At 59.9% G+C, this 22,654-nt stretch overlaps 2 protein-coding genes across 2 annotated transcripts in view; one reads left to right on the forward strand and one right to left on the reverse strand.

Moving 5' to 3' along the window:
• Positions 1-9: 9 nt before the first annotated feature.
• On the forward strand, positions 10-17,328 carry LOC101044206 (chloride channel protein ClC-Kb). The gene is made up of 20 exons (XM_039473505.2): positions 10-2,004; positions 3,151-3,256; positions 4,664-4,792; positions 5,610-5,738; positions 6,902-7,041; positions 7,341-7,418; positions 7,502-7,580; positions 8,131-8,256; positions 8,627-8,711; positions 8,821-8,922; positions 9,292-9,376; positions 9,637-9,810; positions 10,240-10,309; positions 10,474-10,584; positions 10,951-11,164; positions 13,042-13,175; positions 15,470-15,558; positions 15,710-15,790; positions 16,459-16,545; positions 16,893-17,328. The coding sequence occupies exons 2-20, from the start codon at positions 3,157-3,159 to the stop codon at positions 16,938-16,940; spliced, it is 2,061 nt and encodes a 686-aa protein (XP_039329439.2). The 5' UTR covers positions 10-2,004; positions 3,151-3,156; the 3' UTR covers positions 16,941-17,328.
• Positions 17,286-22,654, reverse strand: part of FAM131C (family with sequence similarity 131 member C) — a 20,042-nt gene continuing 14,673 nt past the window's right edge. Inside the window, exons 3-7 of the mRNA XM_003934968.3 lie at positions 22,441-22,476; positions 22,048-22,141; positions 19,878-20,060; positions 19,505-19,615; positions 17,286-18,727 (exon numbers count right to left, since the gene is read on the reverse strand). Of these exons, the coding sequence (XP_003935017.1) occupies positions 18,444-18,727; positions 19,505-19,615; positions 19,878-20,060; positions 22,048-22,141; positions 22,441-22,476 (708 nt within the window). The 3' untranslated portion in view covers positions 17,286-18,443. The remainder of the gene's footprint in view (positions 18,728-19,504; positions 19,616-19,877; positions 20,061-22,047; positions 22,142-22,440; positions 22,477-22,654) is intronic.

Below are 22,654 nucleotides of genomic sequence, written 5' to 3' on the forward strand. Positions count from 1 at the left end.
CCAGAATGAGTTTCCCACAGCCACATGGGCACTGCAGGCTCGGGTCCTTGGGCTCCTCCTCATGCTCCACTTCTTACCAGGGAGATGCCAGGGAAAGAGGGGCTCCCACCAGGTCTGTGATGCTGGTCCTCATGGACAAGCAGGACCCTGTGTCGCTCAAGCCCTAGTCTCCTGCTTGGCTGAGCCACAGCTCATAAAGCCGGGTCCCCAAGTGTGGCTCCTCGGGGAGTCCACAGAGCGTTGGGCATCCTCCATGGGTCCTCTCGGGCTGGGTAGCAGCAGTGTGTGTGTGCTGGGGTTAGGGGGCCTCCCTGACTCCCTCTGGTCTCCACCCAGGGGCCCGAGGTCACATCTTCCCCAGCAGAGACCAGGCCAAGGTCATCCAGGGTGAACCCACCACTTCAATGTCTTCAGAGAACCTTGAGTGAGATGGGAGGGAGCTGCAAGGAGGGGGAGTGGGCTCCCTGGGGCGAGGAGCAGGGAGCACCGAGGAAGCAGGTTCAGAGAGGGAGGGACGGACAGACAGACACTCCACAGGGACAGATGTCCTGGTGAGGAGAGCTGGGGAGCGGGTGCGTAGCTACCAGAAGTGGCCACCCCGCCTTTGCCGGGGGGCAGATGCACAGAGGGAGTGGGGAGGGCCTGAGCCCCAGGTACAGGTAGGGTTCCCAGACCCCGCTCTAAGTGGGTCCCAGTTCTCTCCCTGGCTGTCCCCCTGGGCCTGGCTGTGGCTCCTCTGGGCCGGTCTTCCCTGGTGTCTCTGAGATTCCTTGAGTTCCCTGAAGGCAGACACCCTGCAGGGGGAGGTGCCCCCCTGAGTGACATAACGAAAGGGGAAGGGATTATGGCTCCCACTGCCAGGGGCAGGTCCGCTGAGGCACAGAGAGGCCACCATGAGCGCTGGCCCCATCCCTGCCACACCGACCCTGTGCCTACCCGAGGGGACAAGAGATGCCCTGCCCTGGGCCCTGGGGTCCAGATATGGCTGGGCTGCCCATGAGGCGAGATGGTGGTGTGAGCAGTGCAGGACCAGCACCGCCCCTCCTCAGTTATAGAACACCTCGTCCTCCTCCTCCCAGAGGGAGCCATTGTCCACGGAGGGGAGGGAGCCTGGCAGGTGGGTCCCACCCTTGGGTCTTTGGGTCCCAGGCAGCCACCGCCGATGCTGCAGCTCTGGGCTGGGGGCTGCGGGATGGCAGCGGTGCTGGGGGGCTCCTCGGAAGAGGGCCAGCAGCTGGAGGAGAAGCCGGGCGAGAAGGCCTGAAGACTGTCATCTTGCAAGAGTCGCTGGGCAGGCTGTCCTGAAGGTAGCTACTCTCCAGGTCTGGAAAAGCAACTGGGTGAGTGGGGAATGGTTGACCCTAGGCAACCCTGGCTGGGAGCCTGGCTGTGCCTCAGCCTCTGTGATCTTGGACAGGCAGCCTCGCCTCCCTGAGACGCCATTATAACAGGATCACCCTGCCTGCCTCATGGGGTTTCCGTGGGCACTTACGGTGATTAATCTGGGGAAGGCTGTGTGCCTGGCACACAGGGAGGGTGCCATCGTGCTGCCCCACTCACCTTTGCCGGCCTGTCCTTGCCTTCCCTGCCCAGCCTCCTCCATCTCCCTCTGTGCTTTTCCAAACCTTCCATGTCCAGCTCTGAGTCCCCTGGGCCTTGAGCCTCAGCTCGGGCAGATGACCCCTCGCTGTCCTGCTGTGTGCGTGAGCTCCCCTCCCTGCCCAGCAACACCCCGGGAGCCTGAGTGCAGCCGGGCACCACCCTCTGTGTGGCTCTGGTGGGTGGGGAAGCTACTGCCCCCTCTCTCTTGGCGGCTCTGCTCTGCTCTGCTCCTGGGCAGTTCTGGTTGGTTTTCAAGGACATTTGAAGTGTTTGCCATAAACTCTGGGCCCAGGCAGGAAAGGGGGGGAGGCTGTTGATTGTTGGAACACACACCTGTCCAGGTGCAGGGGAGCTGGAGGCTCTGTGAGAAGAGGGTCAGCTCAGCCACAGCAGGACTGACAGGTGAGGGGTGGCTGCAAGGAGCTGGGGCTTGCCAGGGCTAGGCAGGCAGGGAGGAGGGGGTGGTGAGGGCAGGAGCCAACACCTCACTTTGGTCCTGGAGGGGTCTCATTCTGGGCCTGGGGTTTTCCTGCCTCTGTGGCCTGAGCTGGGGTGAGGAGTGCTCAGGAGTGGACAGGGAGAGTCAGAGCCATCCCTGGGACTCTGCAGGGAGAGAGTCACAGCCATGGTCAGACACTGCTTCCAGCAGTGGAAGCGCCAAGCGATCCAGAAGGGTGCGAGCGTGGCCACAGAAGGGGAAGGCTCTGAGCAGGGCTTGGGCTCCAGCCTGTGCCCACTCGGCTGCTGGACACGGGGGACACCTAGGAATCCCACCCCCATCCCACACAATGACACACATAGGGGCACACCCTCAGTGACAGAACCTGAGGGATGAGGGCACACGCAGACCTAGTGTGATCACACACACACACACACACACACACACACCCGCGAAAGCCCAATCCTTCCTCTTCATTTGGGAGGGAGAGCCCCGGAAGGGCTGAGAGGCAGCGAGAGGATGTGGGGCAGCTTACCCGGGTCTCTCCCTCTATCCAGAGCAGCTCACTGGGGTCCTTCCCTCTATCCAGAGCAGCTCACTGGGGTCCCTGCCTCTATCCAGAGCGGCTCACCCGGGTCCCTGCCTCTATCCAGAGCGGCTCACCCGGGTCCCTGCCTCTATCCAGAGCGGCTCACCCGGGTCCCTGCCTCTATCCAGAGCGGCTCACCCGGGTCCCTGCCTCTATCCAGAGCGGCTCACCCGGGTCCCTGCCTCTATCCAGAGCGGCTCACCCGGGTCCCTGCCTCTATCCAGAGCGGCTCACCCGGGTCCCTGCCTCTATCCAGAGCGGCTCACCCGGGTCCCTGCCTCTATCCAGAGCGGCTCACCCGGGTCCCTGCCTCTATCCAGAGCGGCTCACCCGGGTCCCTGCCTCTATCCAGAGCGGCTCACCCGGGTCCCTGCCTCTATCCAGAGCGGCTCACCCGGGTCCCTGCCTCTATCCAGAGCGGCTCACCCGGGTCCCTGCCTCTATCCAGAGCGGCTCACCCGGGTCCCTGCCTCTATCCAGAGCGGCTCACCCGGGTCCCTGCCTCTATCTGCTTCCCCAGGACCTGATGGAGGAACTGGTGGGGCTGCGCGAGGGCTCCTCAGGGGACCCTGTAACTCTGTGGGAGCTATGGGGCCCATGTCCCCGCATCCGCCGAGGCATCCGCGGTGAGATCCAGGTTCCCTTCCCCTCCCCGTGGCGGACCCCTCAGGACATGCCCCTGCCCAGCTCCCACCCCACCTCCCTGCCCAGGAGCCACCCTCCTCCTGGCATTTGTCCAGGACATCACGGCCGAGAGTCTCCTGGGTGTAGGGAGGGAAGGGGTCTGTCTGTTCAGCTGTCTGTGGGTCAGATGGGCCTGGCATCTGCCCTCCGCCTTTTTTTTTTTGAGACGGAGTTTCGCTCTTGTTACCCAGGCTGGAGTGCAACGGCGTGATCTCGGCTCACCGCAATCTCCGCCTCCTGGGTTCAGGCAATTCTCCTGCCTCAGCCTCCTGGGTAGCTGGGATTACAGGCACCTGCCACCATGCCCAGCTAATTTTTTGTGTTTTTTGTTTTTTTGTTTTTTTTGAGACGGAGTTTCGCTCTTGTTACCCAGGCTGGAGTGCAATGGCACGATCTCGGCTCACCACAACCACCGCCTCCTGGGTTCAGGCAATTCTCCTGCCTCAGCCTCCTGAGTAGCTGGCATTGCAGGCACGTGCCACCATGCCCAGCTAATGTTTTGTATTTTTAGTAGAGATGGGGTTTCACCATGTTCACCAGGATGGTCTCGATCTCTCGACCTCGTGATCCACCTACCTCGGCCTCCCAAAGTGCTGGGATTACAGGCTTGAGCCACCGCGCCCGGCCCCCTCTGCCTTTTGAGAGATACAGCCTGAGGCCTGGTCACTGTGCCCACCCTTCTTCTAGGCCTCTCCTTCACCTACCTGTGCCAATGAGGGGCTCCAAGGGTCAGCTGCGGGGACAGCTGGGGTACAGCAGGGGGCTGGGGCAGCCTGCACTTGGCACCTTTGCTCAGAGCCCCTCAGCTATGGGGCAGAGCAGGCAGGGACCCCAGAAGGAAGCTAAGTGCAGCCCCAGGGGCTGGTGCCCACAGTCAGTGATGGCCAGCTCCCAGGCTGGGCTGGCAGCCAGTGGGCCAGGGGCATTGCTGGGGACCCAGAGGATACCTGGTGCCACAGGTCCTGGGACATGCAGGAGTCTGCTGGACCCTGGAGCTCTCTAAGCTACGGACCCTGCAGGGATTCGGGTGAAAGCGTAGCTGCCAGCCCCCTCCGCACTCCCTGTCCACCAGGGGCCCCCAGTAGACGCAGGGATGTAGAGGGTGGACAGGTCAAAGGCTTTCCGGCAGGGGCAGCAGTCCTGGCACCCACTGTGTCATGATTGTCACCCTCCACAAATCCCGCCCAGCCCCGTGTGAGGAAGGGCCCCCTCAGAACTACCCCAGACTCCATCACCAAGCTCTACCCATTCTGCCCCAGTCTCCCTGCCTGGAGCCCAGCAGGCCTCCAAGGAAGACTGTCTGTGTACCCTGCCCCACCCTGGGCCACGACCCCTATGCCCTGCCCCAGGAGGCCTGGAGTGGCTGAAGCAGAAGCTGTTCCGCCTGGGCGAGGACTGGTACTTCCTGCTGGCCCTCGGGGTGCTCATGGCCATGGTCAGCTACGCCATGGACTTCGCTGTCAGGAGTGTGGTCCGAGGTAACCTCTCCAAGGCAGGTGCTGTCCTGGGCCAAGGGATTCTGAGCTCACTCTGGGGATGCCAGATGGATGTCACCAGGTGCAGCGGAGGTGGGGAGAGGGCTCTGGGTGGGGATCCGGTCCTGGCCTTACTCCTGACTTGCTGTGTGACCCTGGGCAGACTCCTGCCCCTCTCTGGGCCTCAGTCATCTCATTTGCACAAGGGAGAGAGGCCTGAATGTTCCCCACAGCCCTTCCTCCTCTGAGCTCTCTGTCTCCTCTTCCAGCCACCCCATTCCTTCTCCTTCCCTCCTCTGTGCCCTGGGGCAGGAGTGGGGGGACTTGCCTAGATCACCAAACCTGGAGCCTTCCCCCCCATTCCTCAGCAGCCTGCCTCCACCCTGAGGCCTGCCTGGAAGAGTGGGTGTGGGCAGGAAGGGTCTAAGACGCTTGCTCTGGAGACGCCCTTGGCTGCCTGAAGCAGGACCTACTGTGGTGGTTGGAGCTTCACACCTGTGTCATTTAGTTCTCAGTGGCTCTCTTTAGTCTACAGTGAGCCTGTGAGAGAGAGCCCATCACTAGCCCACTGGACAGATGGGGAAACTGAGGCTCAGAGAGCTTGAGTGGTTGCCCAAGGTCACTCAGCTAGGAAGTGGTAAACCCGGGATACGGACCCAGGGTTGTACTCGTGCCTCCTCTCGGGGGTCTGCCCCTCACTAGGTGTCCTGGTCCTCCCCTCTCTGTGCCTCCATTTCCTGGTCAGTAAGTGGGCACCACAGTGTTGGTCCCGAGGGCTGCAGAGGCTGTGGGTGGCCTCCTGATACCCAGCTGTCCCCAGCACACCAGTGGCTGTACCGGGAGATTGGGGACGGTCACCTGCTCCGGTATCTCTCCTGGACCGTGTACCCTGTGGCCCTCGTCTCTTTCTCCTCGGGCTTCTCCCAGAGCATCACGCCCTCCTCTGGAGGTGAGTACACGGTCACCATGCCAGTCCCCACTGGCCAAAACCTTCTCAGATCCCAGGGGGCTTCTGATGGGGGGAGTCGGGAAGCGGCAGCCTCATTTTACAGACGAAGGCCCAGAAGAAAGGGTCGTGTGGCTTGTCCAAAAGCACACAGCAAGAAGGCCAGATCTTGACTCTTGGGTCACTGCTGGCCCTACCCACTTTCCAAGGGCTCCTTGGAAAGAGATTCCCCTGTGGGGCCTGTGCTGGTGTCTTGAGGGGCCTGTGGAGGAGGCACAGCTCCCGCAGGGCGCTCAGCCCTGTCTCCTGGAGAGCTGCAGGCCAGCAGAGGGGAGCTCCAGGCTCACTCAGTAGTGGCCTGAGGTTTCATCCAGGCTTCCCCCATTCTGCCAGAGCCATCTGTCAGGCCTGGTGGGGAGGAACGTGAACAACTCACATTCCCTCTGTGACGCTCAGTGTCCAAATCTGCAAAATGAGTTCAAGGATCCTCTCCTGGGTCAGGTGCAGTGACTCATGTCCGTAATCCCAGAACTTTAGAAGGTTGAGGCAGGAGGATCATTTGTGCCTAGAGTTTGAGACCAGCTGGGCAACACAGGGAGACCCTGTCTCTAAAACAAATAGGAAAAATCAGCTGGGCATGATTGCATGTTCCCGTGGTCGGAGCTACTCAGGAAGCTGAGGCGTGAGAATTGCTTGAGCCGGGAATTTGGTCCTTCAGTGAGCCGTGTTTCACCAATGCACTCCAGCCTGAAACAAACAGGAATCCTAACCCAGCTGGGCACACTGGCTCATGCCTGTAATCCCAGCACTTTCGGAGCCATAAGGAGACGGATCGCTTGAGGTCAAGAGTTCTAGAGCAGCCCAGGCAACATAGCCAGACTCCTTCTTTTGAAAAAATAAGCTGGGTGAAGTGGTCTCCGCCTGTAGTCCCAGCTATTCAGGAGGCTGACTTGGGAGGATAACTTGAGCCCTGGCATCTGAGGCTGCAGTGAGCTATGATCCTGCCACTGTACTCCAGCGTGGCCAACAGAGCCAGACCCTGTCCCCAAAGGAAAATAATCCTAACTTGAGAGGGTTCTCCTGATCTGGCAAGACTGTAATGTAGAGTGTTGAGAGTTTTAATCTAGAGATTGTCCCCGTCTCATTCCTGTCCTCCTTCCGCTAAGGTTCTGGAATTCCAGAGCTGAAGACCATCTTGTCGGGTGTGATCCTGGAGGACTACCTGGATATTAAGAACTTTGGGGCCAAGGTGGTGGGCCTCTCCTGCACCCTGGCCTGTGGCAGCACTGTCTTCCTGGGCAAAGTGGTATGGGCAGGCATGAGGGCACCCCAACCACCCCGCCCACCCCACCCTGAACCTATCCTCTCCCCCATCACCACCAAAGCTGGATCAGAGGGACTTGGGCTGGGCCCTGCCTTCAGGGAGCTCAGTCTTGGGGGAAGAGGCAGGCCAGGTCCCCAGAGCGTGACAAAAGCCACCTGAGGACAGCCCTGGGGGTTGGGGAGATGGAGGAGAGGGCGTGGTGGGGAAGCCTTGCGGTGGCCTCTGGGTGAGGCTCTTCTGCTGCCCTCACCTGGGCCCTGGGCTCACCCCTCCCTCTGCAGGGTCCCTTCGTGCACCTGTCTGTGATGATGGCGGCCTATCTGGGCCGTGTGCGCACAGCGATCAGCGGGGAGCCTGAGGTTAGGGGCTGGGGAGCTTCCTCGGAGGAATGGGTGTGGGGAGCGAGGGGCTGACGCTGAGCCCTGGACTCGGATCCCGCTAGAACAAGAGCAAGCAAACCGAAATGCTGGCGGCCGCGGCGGCAGTGGGCGTGGCCACAGTCTTCGCAGCTCCGTTCAGCGGTGAGACCCCTCGTGCCCCGCCCCCTGGGTCCCTCACGCTCCTCCCCTCACACCCTGGGCTCCCTCAGTCCCGCAGAGAGCCTGGAGGAGGGGGCGGGGCTCATTCCAGTTCTTACTTCAGCCCTGCCTTGGGGACAGCCACCCCCAGGGACGTGGGGGTTGGGGGGGGAGGGGACGTGATTGGGCGGTGCTGAGAGGCTTCAGGGTGACAATAGAGAGACGTGGGTTTGAAATCCACGTGTGATCCTGGCCCGTTGGCCTCTCTGAGCCGGCTTCCTCCTCGGTAAAATGGGGATCGCAACTGTCCCCGCCCGGTAGTGAGAGGGCGCACACCTGCATTCCAGGCTGGACGGGTCCCTGGGCAGCGGGGTCCTCCCCACCCAGGGCGCATGCCCTGCCCTCCCCTCCTGTCTGTCCCTGTCCAGGCTGCAGGGGAGCAGGACAGATGGGTCAGGGAGGAGGTAATATGGAGAGAGCGCTCCACAGCCGCAGGTGGGTGGAGGTGGGGGTGGGGGTGGGGGCGCCCACCTGAGATCAGTGTCGCCCCCAGGCGTCCTGTTCAGCATCGAGGTCATGTCTTCCCACTTCTCTGTCTGGGATTACTGGAGGGGCTTCTTTGCAGCCACCTGCGGGGCTTTCATGTTCCGACTCCTGGCGGTCTTCAACAGCGAGCAGGGTGAGCCCCCTGGGCTGCCTGACCCTGGCCCTGCCTGGGGGCTGGGGCAAGGGTCCCCCCTTCTTCCCCTGTATACACTCCTTGCTCTTCCCTTCTCTCTCCGCCCCCTCATTTCCCTCCTTCCTGTTTCCACCTCCTTCTGGGAGGATGGAGGGGCTGACCCCTGTCAGGCATGAAGGGCAGGGCCCTGAGGGTAGAAGGGGGCGAGGCTGGACAGGGAGGCAGGAGCCTGATTGTGGGGGCCTCGAATGCCAGGAAACAGATTCAGGGTCAGGACCTAGAACCCCTCCACCCTGGTCTGTTATCCTGGGACTTGGGTTTGGGTGGGGTTGGAGCGCCATCTAGACTCCCCACTGCCCTCCTTCCCCAGAGACCATCACCTCCCTCTTCAAGACCAGTTTTCGGGTGGAAGTCCCCTTCGACCTGCCAGAGATCTTCTTTTTTGTGGCACTGGGGTGAGTGGGAACCTTGGGCCCCTGCGAGTCCAACATGGCATCCGCCAGGTACGGACTGGACCTCTGGTTCTGGGGTTGGGCTCTGGACTCATGGCTCCATGCTCCCCAGGGGTATCTGCGGCATCGTGAGCTGCGCTTACCTCTTCTGCCAGCGAGTCTTCCTTGGTTTCATCAAGAACAATCGGTTCAGCTCCAAGCTCATGGTCACTAGGTAGGCTCCGGACTAGGGGCTGGGGACCTCTCAGCGAGCCCACCCACTGTGTACCCCCAACCTTATGTTGGCTGAGCCCTCCTGCCCTAGGCGCATGAGCCCCGCCCTGGCCTGGCCCCACTCTATCCTCCCTCCCAGCCTGCCTGTGACCCAATTCTCCTATCAGCCTCTACCCCTAAAAATACCCAGGAGTGTGGGGCTGACCCACAGGGTCTGTCCCCTGGAGCGGGCCCAGCCCACGTCTTCCGTTCCCACTGTTCTTCCTCCCTGGTCCTTGCCTTGCGGTCCTGCCTGGGCGAGGCCCTGCTGCCCTCTCCTCCGGATGGGGGAAAGGGAGGGCCAGCCCCGGAGCTCACCCACACCCCACAGCAAGCCTGTGTACTCCGCCCTGGCCGCCCTGGTTCTCGCCTCCATCACCTACCCGCCTGGCCTGGGCCGCTTCCTGGGTTCTCGGGTAAGGGGCCCTGAGCTGGAGCGGCAGGAGTGGGGAAGCCCTATTTGTTGCCCGCTTTGCGTGTATCTCATGTAGTTCCCCCCAATACCCCATAGAGGAGCTGCCTGGGCATTATTTTACGGATGAGACTACAGCTTCGGGCCTAAGGCCCCTGCTGGGAAGTGGCAGAGGAGAATTCCAGGCGGGGTCAGGTGGTGCACGGGTGGATGGAGTCTGCCACTCGGGCCCCTCACGTCCAGTTCCCACCTGCCCCACCCCAGCTGTCCATGCAGCAGCATCTGGACTCACTGTTCGACAACCACTCCTGGGTGCTGATGACCCGGAACTCCAGCCCACCCTGGCCTGAGGAGCTTGACCCCCAGCACCTGTGGTGGGAATGGTACCACCCGAGGTTCACCATCTTTGGGACCCTTGCCTTCTTCCTGGTTATGAAGGTGGGCCCCCCGGGTCCCCACAGGTGCACAGAGCCAGGATCAGCTTTGGTGGGGAGGGGGGTACCTTCCCGCAGTTGGTGGCATGGAGCCCAGGCCTCCCACCCATACTTCATGATGTGCCCCCTGCTCCCCACATGGTCCAGGGCAAGTGGCTTCAGCTCTCTGGGACTCAGTCTTCCCATCTTTAAAATGGGGTGGTTACTGGGAAGGCTGAGGAGGGAAAAAGGAACATACCTGGCACAGTGCCAGGCACACAGTGGGCATTTCTCAGGGTGAGGACCCTCCCCTAATGCCAGACGCTGGCAATGGGCATATGGCCGGGCACACTCTTTCTTTCTAGGATGCGCCCCTGTCCCCTGTCCTGTCCTCCCTTGTCCACGCCTTGCCCAGCAGCCTCTAAGTTCTGCCCTGGTCTCCCCGCTCCCACAGTTCTGGATGCTGATTCTGGCCACCACCATCCCCATGCCTGCCGGGTACTTCATGCCCGTCTTTGTCTTCGGTGAGTCTGGAGCCCTGAGGTTCTGAGAGTTTTGGGGTTCTTGGGGCAGGGCTATGGCTCCTGGTTCACCCTTTTCTGGGGTGGTACTGAGGATGGTCCTCAGGGATGGAGGGCAGTGGGGGCCGGGTCAGCCTGGCTCCCCCTCACCCTAAGTCTGTGGTCAGGAGCTGCCATCGGGCGCCTCTTTGGGGAGACTGTCTCTTTCATTTTTCCTGAGGGCATAGTGGCTGGAGGGGTCACCAATCCCATCATGCCCGGGGGGTATGCCCTGGCAGGTGAGTGCGTCAGGGGCCTTTTGGGTGGGCAACGTCGTGGGTCTGGGCTGGATCTGGAGAACCAACCAGTGGTTCCACAGGGCACGGAGCAGGCCCCCAGCCTCCCAGTGAGTCCCCATCCCTCATGGGGGCCTGTCTCTCCTGAGCCCCACCATTCTCCAGGTCCCATCTCTCCCTCAGGGCTTCTGTCCTGTCCCCCATGCCCTGTGGCCTCCCTTATCCCTCTTTCTCATCAAGCTCAGGCCTTGGGGCACTTCCCACAGTGCCCAGCCTGTTGCCTGGACCCTGGCTGCAGCTGTGCCAGCCTTGCCCTCACGTGAGGCTGGCCCCTGGCCTGAGCTGCCCTGCCTGACTCTGCCCCCACAGGGGCTGCAGCCTTCTCAGGGGCTGTGACCCACACCATCTCCACGGCGCTGCTGGCCTTTGAGATGACCGGCCAGATAGTGCATTCGTTGCCCGTGCTGATGGCAGTGCTGGCAGCCAATGCCATTGCACAGAGCTGCCAGCCCTCTTTCTACGATGGCACCATCATCGTCAAGAAGCTGCCATACCTGCCACGGATTCTGGGCCGCAAGATCCGGTGAGCAGCGCCCACCTCAGGCTGGCTGAAAGGGTCACAGTGACTGGGCAGGGTCGGGGGTGGAGGGCACCTCTAAAAAGAAACACCACCGCAGGCCGGGCGCGCTGGGTTACGCCTGTAATCCCAGCACTTTGGGAGGTCAAGGCAGGCAGCTTATGAGGTCAAGAGATCAAGGCCCTCCTGGCCAACATGGTGAAAGCCTTTCTCTACTAAAAATACAAAAATTAGCCAGGTGTGCTGGCATACACTTGTAATCCCAGCTACTTGGGATGCTGAGGCAGGAGAATCACTTGAACCCAGGAGGTGGAAGTTGCAGTGAGCCGAGATCACATCATTGCACTCCAGCCTGGGCAGCAAGAGGGAAACACCATCTCAAAAAAAAAAAAAAAAAGAAAGAAAGAAAGAAAAGAGCCGGGCGCGGTGGCTCACGCCTGTAATCCCAGCACTTTGGGAGGCCGAGGTGGGTGGATCACGAGGTCAAGAGATCGAGACCATCCTGGTCAACATGGTGAAACCCCGTCTCTACTAAAAATACAAAAAATTAGCTGGGCGTGGTGGCGCGTGCCTGTAATCCCAGCTACTCAGGAGGCTGAGGCAGGAGAATTGCCTGAGCCCAGGAGACGGAGGTTGCTGTGAGCCGAGATCACGCCATTGCACTCCAGCCTGGGTAACAAGAGCGTAACGCCATCTAAAAAAAAAAAAAACGAAAGAAAGAAAAGAAACACCACCGCAGCTGACCTTGGACGTGGGGGCTGGGAGGGGCTGACACCCGTTGTGCTCTGGTCTCCACTCTCCCCAGTGCCCCGGGTGACCATGGGCAAGGCCTCGGGCTTCAGGCCTCTGTGTCTGTCTTGTGGTCAGCTGGTCCTCACAGCAGGATGATGAATACCGCCCCGTGTGCAGGGTGAAGAAGCCGGGGCTCAGAGAGGGGCTGTGTCCTGCTCCAGCACCAGAGCTGGGTGTCCTCCCCTCTCCCCACTTCTGCTGCCTTCCCTGGGAGTTCAGGAGCAGGAAGTGGAACAAGAACGGAAATGGGTTTTGAGGTCCTCACTCCACCAGACGTATCGGACCAGAGCAGATTCTGGCGCCAGAGAAGCAGACCAAAGAGGCTCTGAGAGTCACTGGGTCCAAGGCCCCATCCCAAACATGAGCGAGCTGCAGCCTTGCTCTGAACCTGTTTCTCTGTAAAATGGGGCTGTCACCCCAGAGGTTTCCAAACCTTCAAGTTTTTACCCTGGAGGAAGGATATACTTTTTTTTTTTTTTTTTTTTTTTTTTTTGAGCTAGAGTCTCTCTTGCCATGTCACACAGGCTGAAGTGCAGTGGCACAATCTCAGTCACTGCAACCTCCACCTCCCAGATTCAAGCAATTCTCCTGCCTCAGCTTCCCAGGTAGCTCAGACGAGGCACGTGCCTCCATACTCGGATTGTTTATATTTTTAGTAGAGATGAGGTTTCACCATATTGGCCAGGCTGGTCTCGAACTCCTGGCCGCAAGTGATCCACCTGCTTTGGCCTCCCAGAGTGCTGGGATTACAGGCATTAGTCAGTACATGCCCAGCCACATATACTTTTTATTCAAATGAAATTCTCCGGAGAAGGCTGCTGGGTAAAAAAGGCCAAAGTGAACTGACAGGAGAGGACATGCTGGCATGGGAGGGGGTGGGGATTCCGAACTGGGCCATCAGGGATGTGGTCTCCAGGATTTCCTCCCACCGTGGGTTCTAGGCGTCCCTCATTCCAGGAACCTCTCCGGCTCTGCCCACACTCCAGAGCCATGAGTCCCTGGTTCCAACAAAGCTCCCCCGAGATGCCCCTGCCCAGCCTGGGTCTGACATCCCTGACTCTGGGACCTGATGGGAGCCCCTCTGCCCGCAGCTCCCACTGTGTGAGGGTGGAACACTTCATGAACCACAGCGTCACCACGCTGGCCAAGGACATGCCGCTGGAGGAGGTGGTCAAGGTCGTGACCTCCACAGACACAGCCGAGTATCCCCTGGTGGAGAGCACAGGTGCCAGCCAGATGGGGGAGGAAGTCAGGGGGTGGGGTGGGGGATGCCCTCTGCCTCCTGCTTGGACCTGCCAGGCAGACAGGATCTGCATCCAGGCTCTGTGGCTTAGCAACCAACCGTGTGACCTTGGGCAAGTCACTTTGCCTGAGCCTCAGTTTCCTCATCAGCAAAATGGAGATCATGGCCTTCCTCCCTTGGGGTGATTGACCTGTCTAAAGAGAGACGGCCGGGTGCTTGTAAGGCAGCCTCTGGGCAGCTGCTGGAGTAAGAGATTGGGGATACCACCAGGGTCTTTCAGAAGCTTCCCTTCAGGCCTCCCTTCAAGCGTTTCCCAGATGAGGCCCCTCCCCCAAATCCCTGTTGCCACGAGGAAAACGTCTCCTTAAAGACAAAAGCGTGGCGGCCCTTGTTAAAAGCAATGGAACCCAGTGCTTGGGGAGACCTTTACTAGAGCATCATTTCCTGTGGGGACAAGTCCCGTATCTGCATCCAGAAGACAAGGCGGGGTTGGGGGGGAGCCCTGTCCACTCCAGGCCACTGTCAGCCGCGCGTCTCCCTGTGCAAATGAGACAAGGTGCACACCTGGCAAGCACAGCACAGCTGGATTTTGGTCTCCACTTGCACTTTGGGCAGGCACCTTGTGCAGTGAACAACCTGTACAACCATATGGGTCACCCCTAGGCCCACCCCCAGAGGGACAGATCCACGTATGAGCTAAAGAATTGTGAATATTCCACTGAAGCTCTACGTACTGCATTTTCATCGTCAGGAAAGTAGGACTCAAGAGAGTATAGGTCAGACTTCTCACCCCAAATGCTGGGCCCTTTTTTTCCCACTAATTGGAAGACTGTTAACATCACACCGTGGAACATGCCAAATATCTCATCTGAAAATGTTTGCGTTGCGATGACCCCCACAAGAGGCTTCACCTCCTGGAGCAAAGGAAGAATGAGCCTCTAAGACAAAGTCTTCTTTCACCCTTAGAGCCACAGCAAAGTGCTTCAACCAACACAGGCCAGGCTGTGAGGCCCCACTGCTCACCCAAGAAATAGCCTCATTGTTCATTTTATTTTTATTTTATTTTTTTATTTTTTATTTTTATTTTTTTGAGATGGAGTTTCGCTCTTGTTACCCAGGCTGGAGTGCAATGGCGCGATCTCGGCTCACCGCAACCTCCGCCTCCCGGGTTCAGGCAATTCTCCTGCCTCAGCCTCCTGAGTAGCTGGGATTGCAGGCACGCGCCACCATGCCCAGCTAATGTTTTGTATTTTTAGTAGAGATGGGGTTTCGCCATGTTGACCAGGATGGTCCCGATCTCTCAACCTTGTGATCCACCCGCCTCGGCCTCCCAAAGTGCTGGGATTACAGGTGTGAACCACCTCGCCCGGCCATTGTTCATTTTAAAGAGGGGAGGGAGCTCATGTCTGTAATCCTAGCGTTTGGGGAGGCCAAGGCAGGCAGATCACAAGGTCAGGTGACCGAGACCATCCTGGCTAACATGGTGAAACCCCATTTCTACTAAAAACAAAAAATTAGCTGGGCGTGGTGGCCTGCACCTGTAGTCCCAGCTACTCGGGAGGCAGAGGTTGCAGTGAGCCGAGATCGTGCCACTGCACTCCAGCCTGGGCAACAGAGTGAGACTCTGTCTCAAAAAAGTCTTTTAACTTGAGGAGATAACCAAAAAAAGAAAAGAAAAATAAAGGGTAGGGGGACATGTATATGTCTGGGTGTCAAGTTTTTATTCTACTCAACAGAAAGCAAAAACACTAAGCTGGGCCCTCAAAGCTAAATATCTGACAATGCCAGTGATACCCCAGGGCCAGAGTGAAGCTTGCCAAGGCTCCCAGCACACAGTAGGGCCTCAGAACACGGTGGCCTCCTGGGCTCACACTTTCACTGGGCTGCGCCAAATGTGAAACCTCTTGGGAAATGAAGGAGAGAGCCCAGCCCTGACACACAGACGTCACCGTGCCAGCGTCCCCAGCTTGCTCCAGTCTTGATGACCTGCAAAGTGGGGAATCTCAGTGGTGGCCAGGGTCCCTGCTGGCCCCCTGGCAGCCTCTCAGCCACCCTCAGCTACCACACCTCTACATCAGAAGCTGAATGTCCATGGGCAAGACAACGAACCTCTCTGTGCTGCTGAGCCTGTTTCCTGTCCTTTATAAAGGGTGACAATAGTTACAATAGCCCCATAGGAACACCCAACACAGTTCTTGGCTAAGTAGGTGCTAAGTCAATGTGAGTCCCGGGTTCTTTGTAACGCGCCTCCCTCCCTCTCCCTCTCCACCTGTCAGAGTCCCAGATCCTGGTGGGCATCGTGCGAAGGCCCCAGCTGGTGCAGGCCCTCCAGGCTGAGCCTCTTTCCTGGGCTCCAGGAGAGCAGGTGGGTACTCCTGAGGGCCGTGGGGATGGGGCGGGGGTTGGCCGGCAGGGCTGGGAGGGGAGGGGCCCGCTGATCTGAGGGAGAGGTGGTCTGAGAGAGGCAGCCTGGGGGTGCTGGCTCTGCACCCGTGACCCTTCCCCACCCCTGGCAGCGTCTCCAGGACATCTTGGCTGGGGGCTGCCCCACGGAACCAGTGACCCTGAAGCTGTCCCCAGAGACCTCCCTGCATGAGGTAACAGGAGAGTTAGGGAGTGCGACATGTGAGGCCCCCGTGTGGGGGAAGAGCTGATAAGGCGCTCAGGCTACAGCCTCCCGTCCCACCCCCGCCCTGCCCACCTGCCTTATGCTGCCCCCTGCCCCTCCTGGGTCTGTGTCCTCACCGGCACGCCGGACAGGGCAGCTCCCGAGCTGTTGCCCCTCACTGCCAGGATTGTGGGGATGGGCAGAGAGAAGAGAAAAGAGAAGTGGGGGGTTGGCAAAGGGAAGTCTCCGAGTGGAGACAAAGGGGTGGCACCAAGGCACACGTGCATTTCAGTTTAGGTCCAGCACATTTTCTCGGTGTGATCTTGGACAAATGACGCAGCCACTGGGGACAGAGCCTGACTCATGGGTGGGGGAGGGGCAGAGGTTGGCAAGGGACCTGGAGATGGCACTGCCCACTCTGTGCTGCTGGAGGGTGCTGGATATTGGGTCCTGCCCACCTGCTGCCCACCCAGCCTCTTGCTTGGACTCTGGCATCCCCCAGTGGCCACACTGGACATTGCAGACCTGGGTCTCTGGTCTCCCACCCACATCAAGCCCGGCCCCTCTTCCTGGCTCAGAGGCGTGGGCAGGAAGGTGGCCAGAAGGCGGGCTGGACGCCTTCTACCCTCCAGCATTTCCTAACAATCCCTCCTCCAGGCACACAACCTCTTTGAGCTGTTGAACCTTCAGTCCCTCTTTGTGACATCGCGGGGCAGAGCTGTGGGCTGCGTGTCCTGGGTAGAGGTACCAGGGTCTCCAGGGCAGAGCAAAGCAGGGGACCCATACTGAGAAGGCTGGGGAGGTGGGGGGACACCAGCATGCTCCCATCCAAACCTGGGGGGTTCAGAGGATACTGATGAGCCCCTCTTCCTGGCCTAGGCTGGCCACTGGGCCTAGCCCTCCCTATCTTGTTTTCTGGCCAGTGGCCAGCCTGCCCCTCTCTGAGCCTTGATGATCCCATCTGTGCAGTGGGGTGGCACGGGCTCTGCTATTCAGCCCAGAAACAATCCTTAGGGGAACTAAAAATGCTGGAGCCCCCCTCTCAACCTCCTCTACATCCCCCCAACCCCCACCCTCTTGCTCTGTTCTAGATGAAGAAAGCAATTTCCAACCTGACAAATCCACCAGCCCCACAGTGAGCCGGCCCAGCAAGATGCCCACAGCACCCCGGCCGCCCTGGTGCTGTGGTTGGGCCGAGACCCTGCTGTCTTCCCCCATCACCACCCACACCTCCCTCCAGCCCAGCTCCATTTCCTTGGCATAAGAGGCAGCTCTAACCTAGCCCGGAAGAGGATGGCTCATCCTGGAAGAAACGATGGCTCCTGATTGAAAAGCACATCCCACCTTGGACAGAGCTCAGAGCGTGAGATGCCAGAAAACCAGTATCTGGCAGGTGCTCAGTGACTGACTATCACATTAATGAATGACAAGGTTGGGGTATGCTGTCACCAAGGGCAGGCACAGATGCTCTCTGGGGTTGTCTGATTCCCAGTGAGAGGCTCCTGAGAAAAATAAAGCTGGTTCCCAGAGCTGCTGTCCATCCCTCGTCTCAGCTGCAGGGGTGCTGGCCTGGGACGTGACCTCCCCACCTGCACTGGTCCAGAATGAGTTTCCCACAGCCACATGGGCACTGCAGGCTCGGGTCCCTGGGCTCCTCCTCATGCTCCACTTCTTACCAGGGAGATGCCAGGGAAAGAGGGGCTCCCACCAGGTCTGTGATGCTGGTCCTCATGGACAAGCAGGACCCTGTGTCGCTCAAGCCCTAGTCTCCTGCTTGGCTGAGCCACAGCTCATAAAGCCGGGTCCCCAAGTGTGGCTCCTCAGGGAGTCCACAGAGCGTTGGGCATCCTCCATGGGTCCTCTCGGGCTGGGTAGCAGCAGTGTGTGTGTGCTGGGGTTAGGGGGCCTCCCTGACTCCCTCTGGTCTCCACCCAGGGGCCCGAGGTCACATCTTCCCCAGCAGAGACCAGGCCAAGGTCATCCAGGGTGAACCCACCACTTTAATGTCTTCAGAGAACCTTGAGTGAGATGGGAGGGAGCTGCAAGGAGGGGGAGTGGGCTCCCTGGGGCGAGGAGCAGGGAGCACCGAGGAAGCAGGTTCAGAGAGGGAGGGACGGACAGACAGACACTCCACAGGGACAGATGTCCTGGTGAGGAGAGCTGGGGAGCGGGTGCGTAGCTACCAGAAGTGGCCACCCCGCCTTTGCCGGGGGGCAGATGCACAGAGGGAGTGGGGAGGGCCTGAGCCCCAGGTACAGGTAGGGTTCCCAGACCCCGCTCTAAGTGGGTCCCAGTTCTCTCCCTGGCTGTCCCCCTGGGGCCTGGCTGTGGCTCCTCTGGGTCGGTCTGCTCTGGTGTTTCTGAGAGTCCTTGAGTTCCCTGAGGGCAGACACCCTGCAGGGGAAGGTGCCCACCTGAGTGACATAATGAAGGGGGAGGGGATTATGGCTCTCACTTCCAGGGGCAGGTCCGCTGAGGCACAGAGAGGCCACCACAAGCGCTGGCCCATTCCTGCCACACCAACCCTGTGCCTACCGGAGGGGACGAGATGCCCTGCCCTGGGCCCTGGGGTCCAGATGTGCCTGGGCTGCCCAGGAGGCGAGATGGTGGTGTGAGCAGTGCAGGACCAGCACCGCCCCTCCTCAGTTATAGAACACCTCGTCCTCCTCCTCCCAGAGGGAGCCGTTGTCCACGGAGCGGAGGGAGCCTGGCAGGTGGGTCCCACCCTTGGGTCTTTGGGTCCCAGGCAGCCGCCGCCGATGCTGCAGCTCTGAGCTTGGGGGCTGCAGGACGCCAGCAGTGCTGAGGGGCTCCTCAGGTGAGGGACAGCTGTCAAGGGAGAGGCTGGGTGAGGAGAAGGCTTGAAGGCTGTCGTCCTGCCAGGGGCCGCTAGGAAGGCTGTCCGGAAAGTAGCCGCTCTCGGGGTCTGGAAAAGCAACAGGGTAAGGGAGGAATGGGGTCCCAGATCCAGCTCCATGCCCTCTCTGCGTGTGTGAAGGAGGGCAAGGGCAGACGACCGGCCTCCAAATCTCACTGTGTGACTGCCGAGCATGTGACCTTCGACAAGTCACCAAAACTCTCTGAGCTCCAGGTTCCTCCTCGAGGCAGTAAACAGGAGTTAAGAGTGGGCTTGGAGCCAGCCTGTGCTCTCTGAGAACTGGGGTAACAGGGCTCCCCCTGAACCTCTGTCCCCTCCCCATCCCTCTCCAGCTGTCAGGGAGGATTAAGTGCAGACTTCCCCCAGGGCCAAGGCTTCTTGAAGCCCTCAATAGTAACCTGGGCTTCTAGAAAGGTGGTTGCTTGTGCCTGCTGGTAAATTTCAGATCTGCCTCTGACGTTTCTAGCTGTGTCATTTGGAGTAAGTTTCTGAACCTGAGTGCCTCAGTTTCCTCATTAATTAGAAAAATGGGAACAACAGGACCCACTCCCTAGGGCTGCTGTGAGGATTCTGTGAGATGCCTCGTGCCCAGCCTCAGTGTGGCAGGCGCCCGATTCCCACCTCCACTGTGCTCATTCTCTCCTTCACGCTCTTGGTGCTGCCAGGCAATGGGCAGGCCAAGGATCACTGCCCCATTTTGCAGATGCAGAAACTTAGGCTGAGAAAAGGAAGGGGCTCGGCCGAGGTCACGCTGCATTTGCTGGTGGGCAGGCATCCAGCCTCAGCTCCACTCTGCCCACCCACCCTGGACTCCCTGGGCTGTACCCTGGAGCTGGCTGATGTCCTGGGGGCTGTCCTTGGGGTGCAGCTCCTCGTCGTCCAGCGAGGACCAAGCGCTCAGTGTGGCCTCCGTGATGGCAAACTGCTCAGCGACCCCTGAGGGGACAGCGAGATCTGGCTCAGGGGGGCACGGGTGGGGACGACCTCAGTGCCCAATGGAGCTGCTCCAGGACAGGCTGGAGGGTGGCGGCCTCTCTGGGCTGCCCATCCACACCCCAGTGGTCGGCAGTGCTCACTGAATCCCCTCCCACATGCCATTATTTTTTCCTGCCCAGACAATTCCCATGCAGTGATCTGGGCCCCCCAAGGACCCAGCTTCACCCCCACAGTGCCCCGGCCGGTCCCTCTCCACGCTGACCTGCAGCAAAGCGGGCCTCACGCAGCTCATCCGGGAGGCAGCAGTAATGTTCGTCCTCGGCTGGGGACAGCTCCCAGCCCGCCCGATGGGCACTCCAGCCCTTCCACTCGATGAGGTGGGCCACGCGGCCTCGGGCCATGGCCGTGGGCTTTGTGATGTGGTCCTTGATGCTCTGCACCACGCCTGGGGGCACCGAGGGCATCTGGGTGACCGTCCTGACACAAGCCCTAGCTCAGCACCTGGCCCCCGTGCCTCAGCCCACCCAGGGGCCTGTACCCGACATTCTTTCAGTGCACTACAATCTCCATCAGTGCCCCACACCTCCCCAAAGGCCTGTACCCATCTAACTCTTTGTGCCCTCCAGCGCCTCCTGCCCACTCCTGCCCTGAGCCCTCCCCTGCATGCCTCACCCACTGGTGTGTACATTTCCCCCCAGCATCCAACTCCCAGTCCATGTTCCTGCCCACTGGTGCTTCTTCCCCAACCACCCACACCCCTCACTCCCTTTCTGATCAAGTTCAGACCCTTCCGCCCAAGGGGATCCACCCAAGGACCACTCATGATCCCCCAGCTTTCTCCAGGATCCTTTAAACACATTCTGAAAGAAAGTCTCTGTGGCCGTGCCAGCTCTGCTGAAGGTGAGACCTGGGTGGGTGGATCAGGCAGGGAAGGCTTCCTGGAAGAGGAGACCTGGGATTGGAATTTGAAGTTGGGTTGGATATAGAAAGATAAAGGCAAGATGGGAGACTTTTTCAGAGATGAGAAGAAGATGAAGGCATGAGAGAGTCTGGCATGAGTCCAGGACTAGCCGGGGTGAGACATGAGGTCCACACTCGGACTGGGCGGCAGGAGATGTTGGGAGCTGATCAAGGCCAGGACAGGTTTGGAGAGAACCAGGTGCAGGGCTCAGATGTTCTCCTTGTGCAGTGGGGAGCCACAGCAGGGTAATGAGCATGAGAGTGACCAGCTGGCACTCCTGTTTACAAAGTGCTCCAGTTGGAGGATTAGGGGCTACCGCAGGGACCCGACGAGAAACAAGGTGAGGGCTGGGCAGACGGAGAGGAGGGGTCAGGGCTTTAGTAGTAGAGCTGCTGGATGAAGAGGGCACTGCCATGAACCAAGGCTGAGAACAGATCTGAGAGTCACCCAGGTCCCCGAAGCCATGGCGCGAGGAATGGCGATATTTAAGGAGGCAGAAGTACGCACGAAGGTAATTAAAGTGGGGAACACGGGAAAGACGGGGGTGTGGAGAAAAGGGGAGACTCTCCCTCCCACCAAGTGGGGAGTGTTGGCCGTTGGAGAGGGTGTCCTGGAGGCGGTTGGGGTTCAAGTGGCCCTTGAAGGGCAAGTGAGGCAGAGGAAGGTCCTTGGCTGGAGGAAAGACACAGGACAATTCGGGAAGGAGGGCCCCAGGGGTCCCAGGGGAGCTGGGTGGGATTTAGGGCCGGGGCCACCTGATGCCGTGGTGGCCATCAAAACCCTCTCTACTAGCCTGGGAGCCCAGGGCCAGCTGCTTCAGGCGCTGCTGCTGTGAGCTCACGCCCTTATCTGGAGAACTGCCCTGAGCTCCCGGGAGCCTCCTCACCTAGAGATGCCTAGGAAGCTGCAGAGTCCTCCCCGGGGCAGGCAGTGAGTCACTATGGGGGAATATAAAGTCCGGCCCCTCGCCTTGGCTTGCTGTCAATTCGGGGGTGTCATGCATGCTCCCAAGCTCCCGGTGAGACCCGGTGGGCAGAGCTAGAATCCTGCCGAGGCCTCCCCCGTTGCCTGCTGGCTTCTCTTGAAGGCCAGTCTCCAGGGAATCACCTGCACAGTCATGCCCATGCCAGGCTCTGCTTCCAGGGAACCTAACCTAAGGTGATGTGACTGGCAGAGAGGCAGGGAGACCACCCTAGGCAGACATTTGAAAAACTCTGGCCAACCCCCTCAGAGCTTCTTGAGAACCCAGCAGTTTAACCTGACCATGCTGACCTGCAGCGAAGCAGAACCCTGAGCCACAGGTCCCTCTGCGACCCGCAGAACCCAGCATGGAGTCTGGCATTTAGAAAACGGAGAATCCAACAAGGTTGCCATCCTCCCACCTGCAACGCAGCTGTGCCCTTCCCACTGCCAGGGTCTAGAGTGGGACCGTGCGGTCTCCACGGGCGGGAGAGGGGCAGCCGGAACCTACCCACAAGGGACGAGGTGGCCAGGGCTGCCACGTTGTATTTGCTGGAGCAGGACCTGGAGTCGGACAGGTAGCCATTGGTGGTCTGGAAGCACCTCTGGAGGAAAGGGCAGGAGGGCTGAGCAGAGGGGGGCCAGGCTGCTGGCCGACATCCCTCCAGCGCTACCCATCCCTGTCTCCCAGCCAACCAGGTCCTCTGGGCAGTGGGCAAGGACAGGGCAGCTAAAGCCAGGGAGATCGTACCAACTCCCACGGGACCACCTCCACCCACCGTTTCATCAGACCCCCCACTTCCCCAGGGCCGGCAGGACTGTGTGCCTGGGCTGGGCACAAAGGATGGAGGGGTGGTGGTGTCAGCTGGGGCTGGCTAGACTTAGGGACACACTGTGCACCGACCTGCCAAGGATCCCAACAGAAATCCATCTGTTTGTCCTGAAACAAGAGGAGAGAAAGGATCAGGCAGGGCCCAGCACTGTGTCTGCAGATGGCCCTAGTTCTGGCATCCTGGGTGAGGGTGGGGGTCAGCCTTCCAGTGCTTTGTGAGGTCGGGGTCTGCCCTCTCGTGGGTCATGCCCTGGTGTCCCTGATTCCACAGGGAGAAGCGGGTTTA

This window comes from Saimiri boliviensis, chromosome 11, assembly GCF_048565385.1.
Source record: "Saimiri boliviensis isolate mSaiBol1 chromosome 11, mSaiBol1.pri, whole genome shotgun sequence".
In the NCBI taxonomy this organism is placed as follows: domain Eukaryota; kingdom Metazoa; phylum Chordata; class Mammalia; order Primates; family Cebidae; genus Saimiri; species Saimiri boliviensis.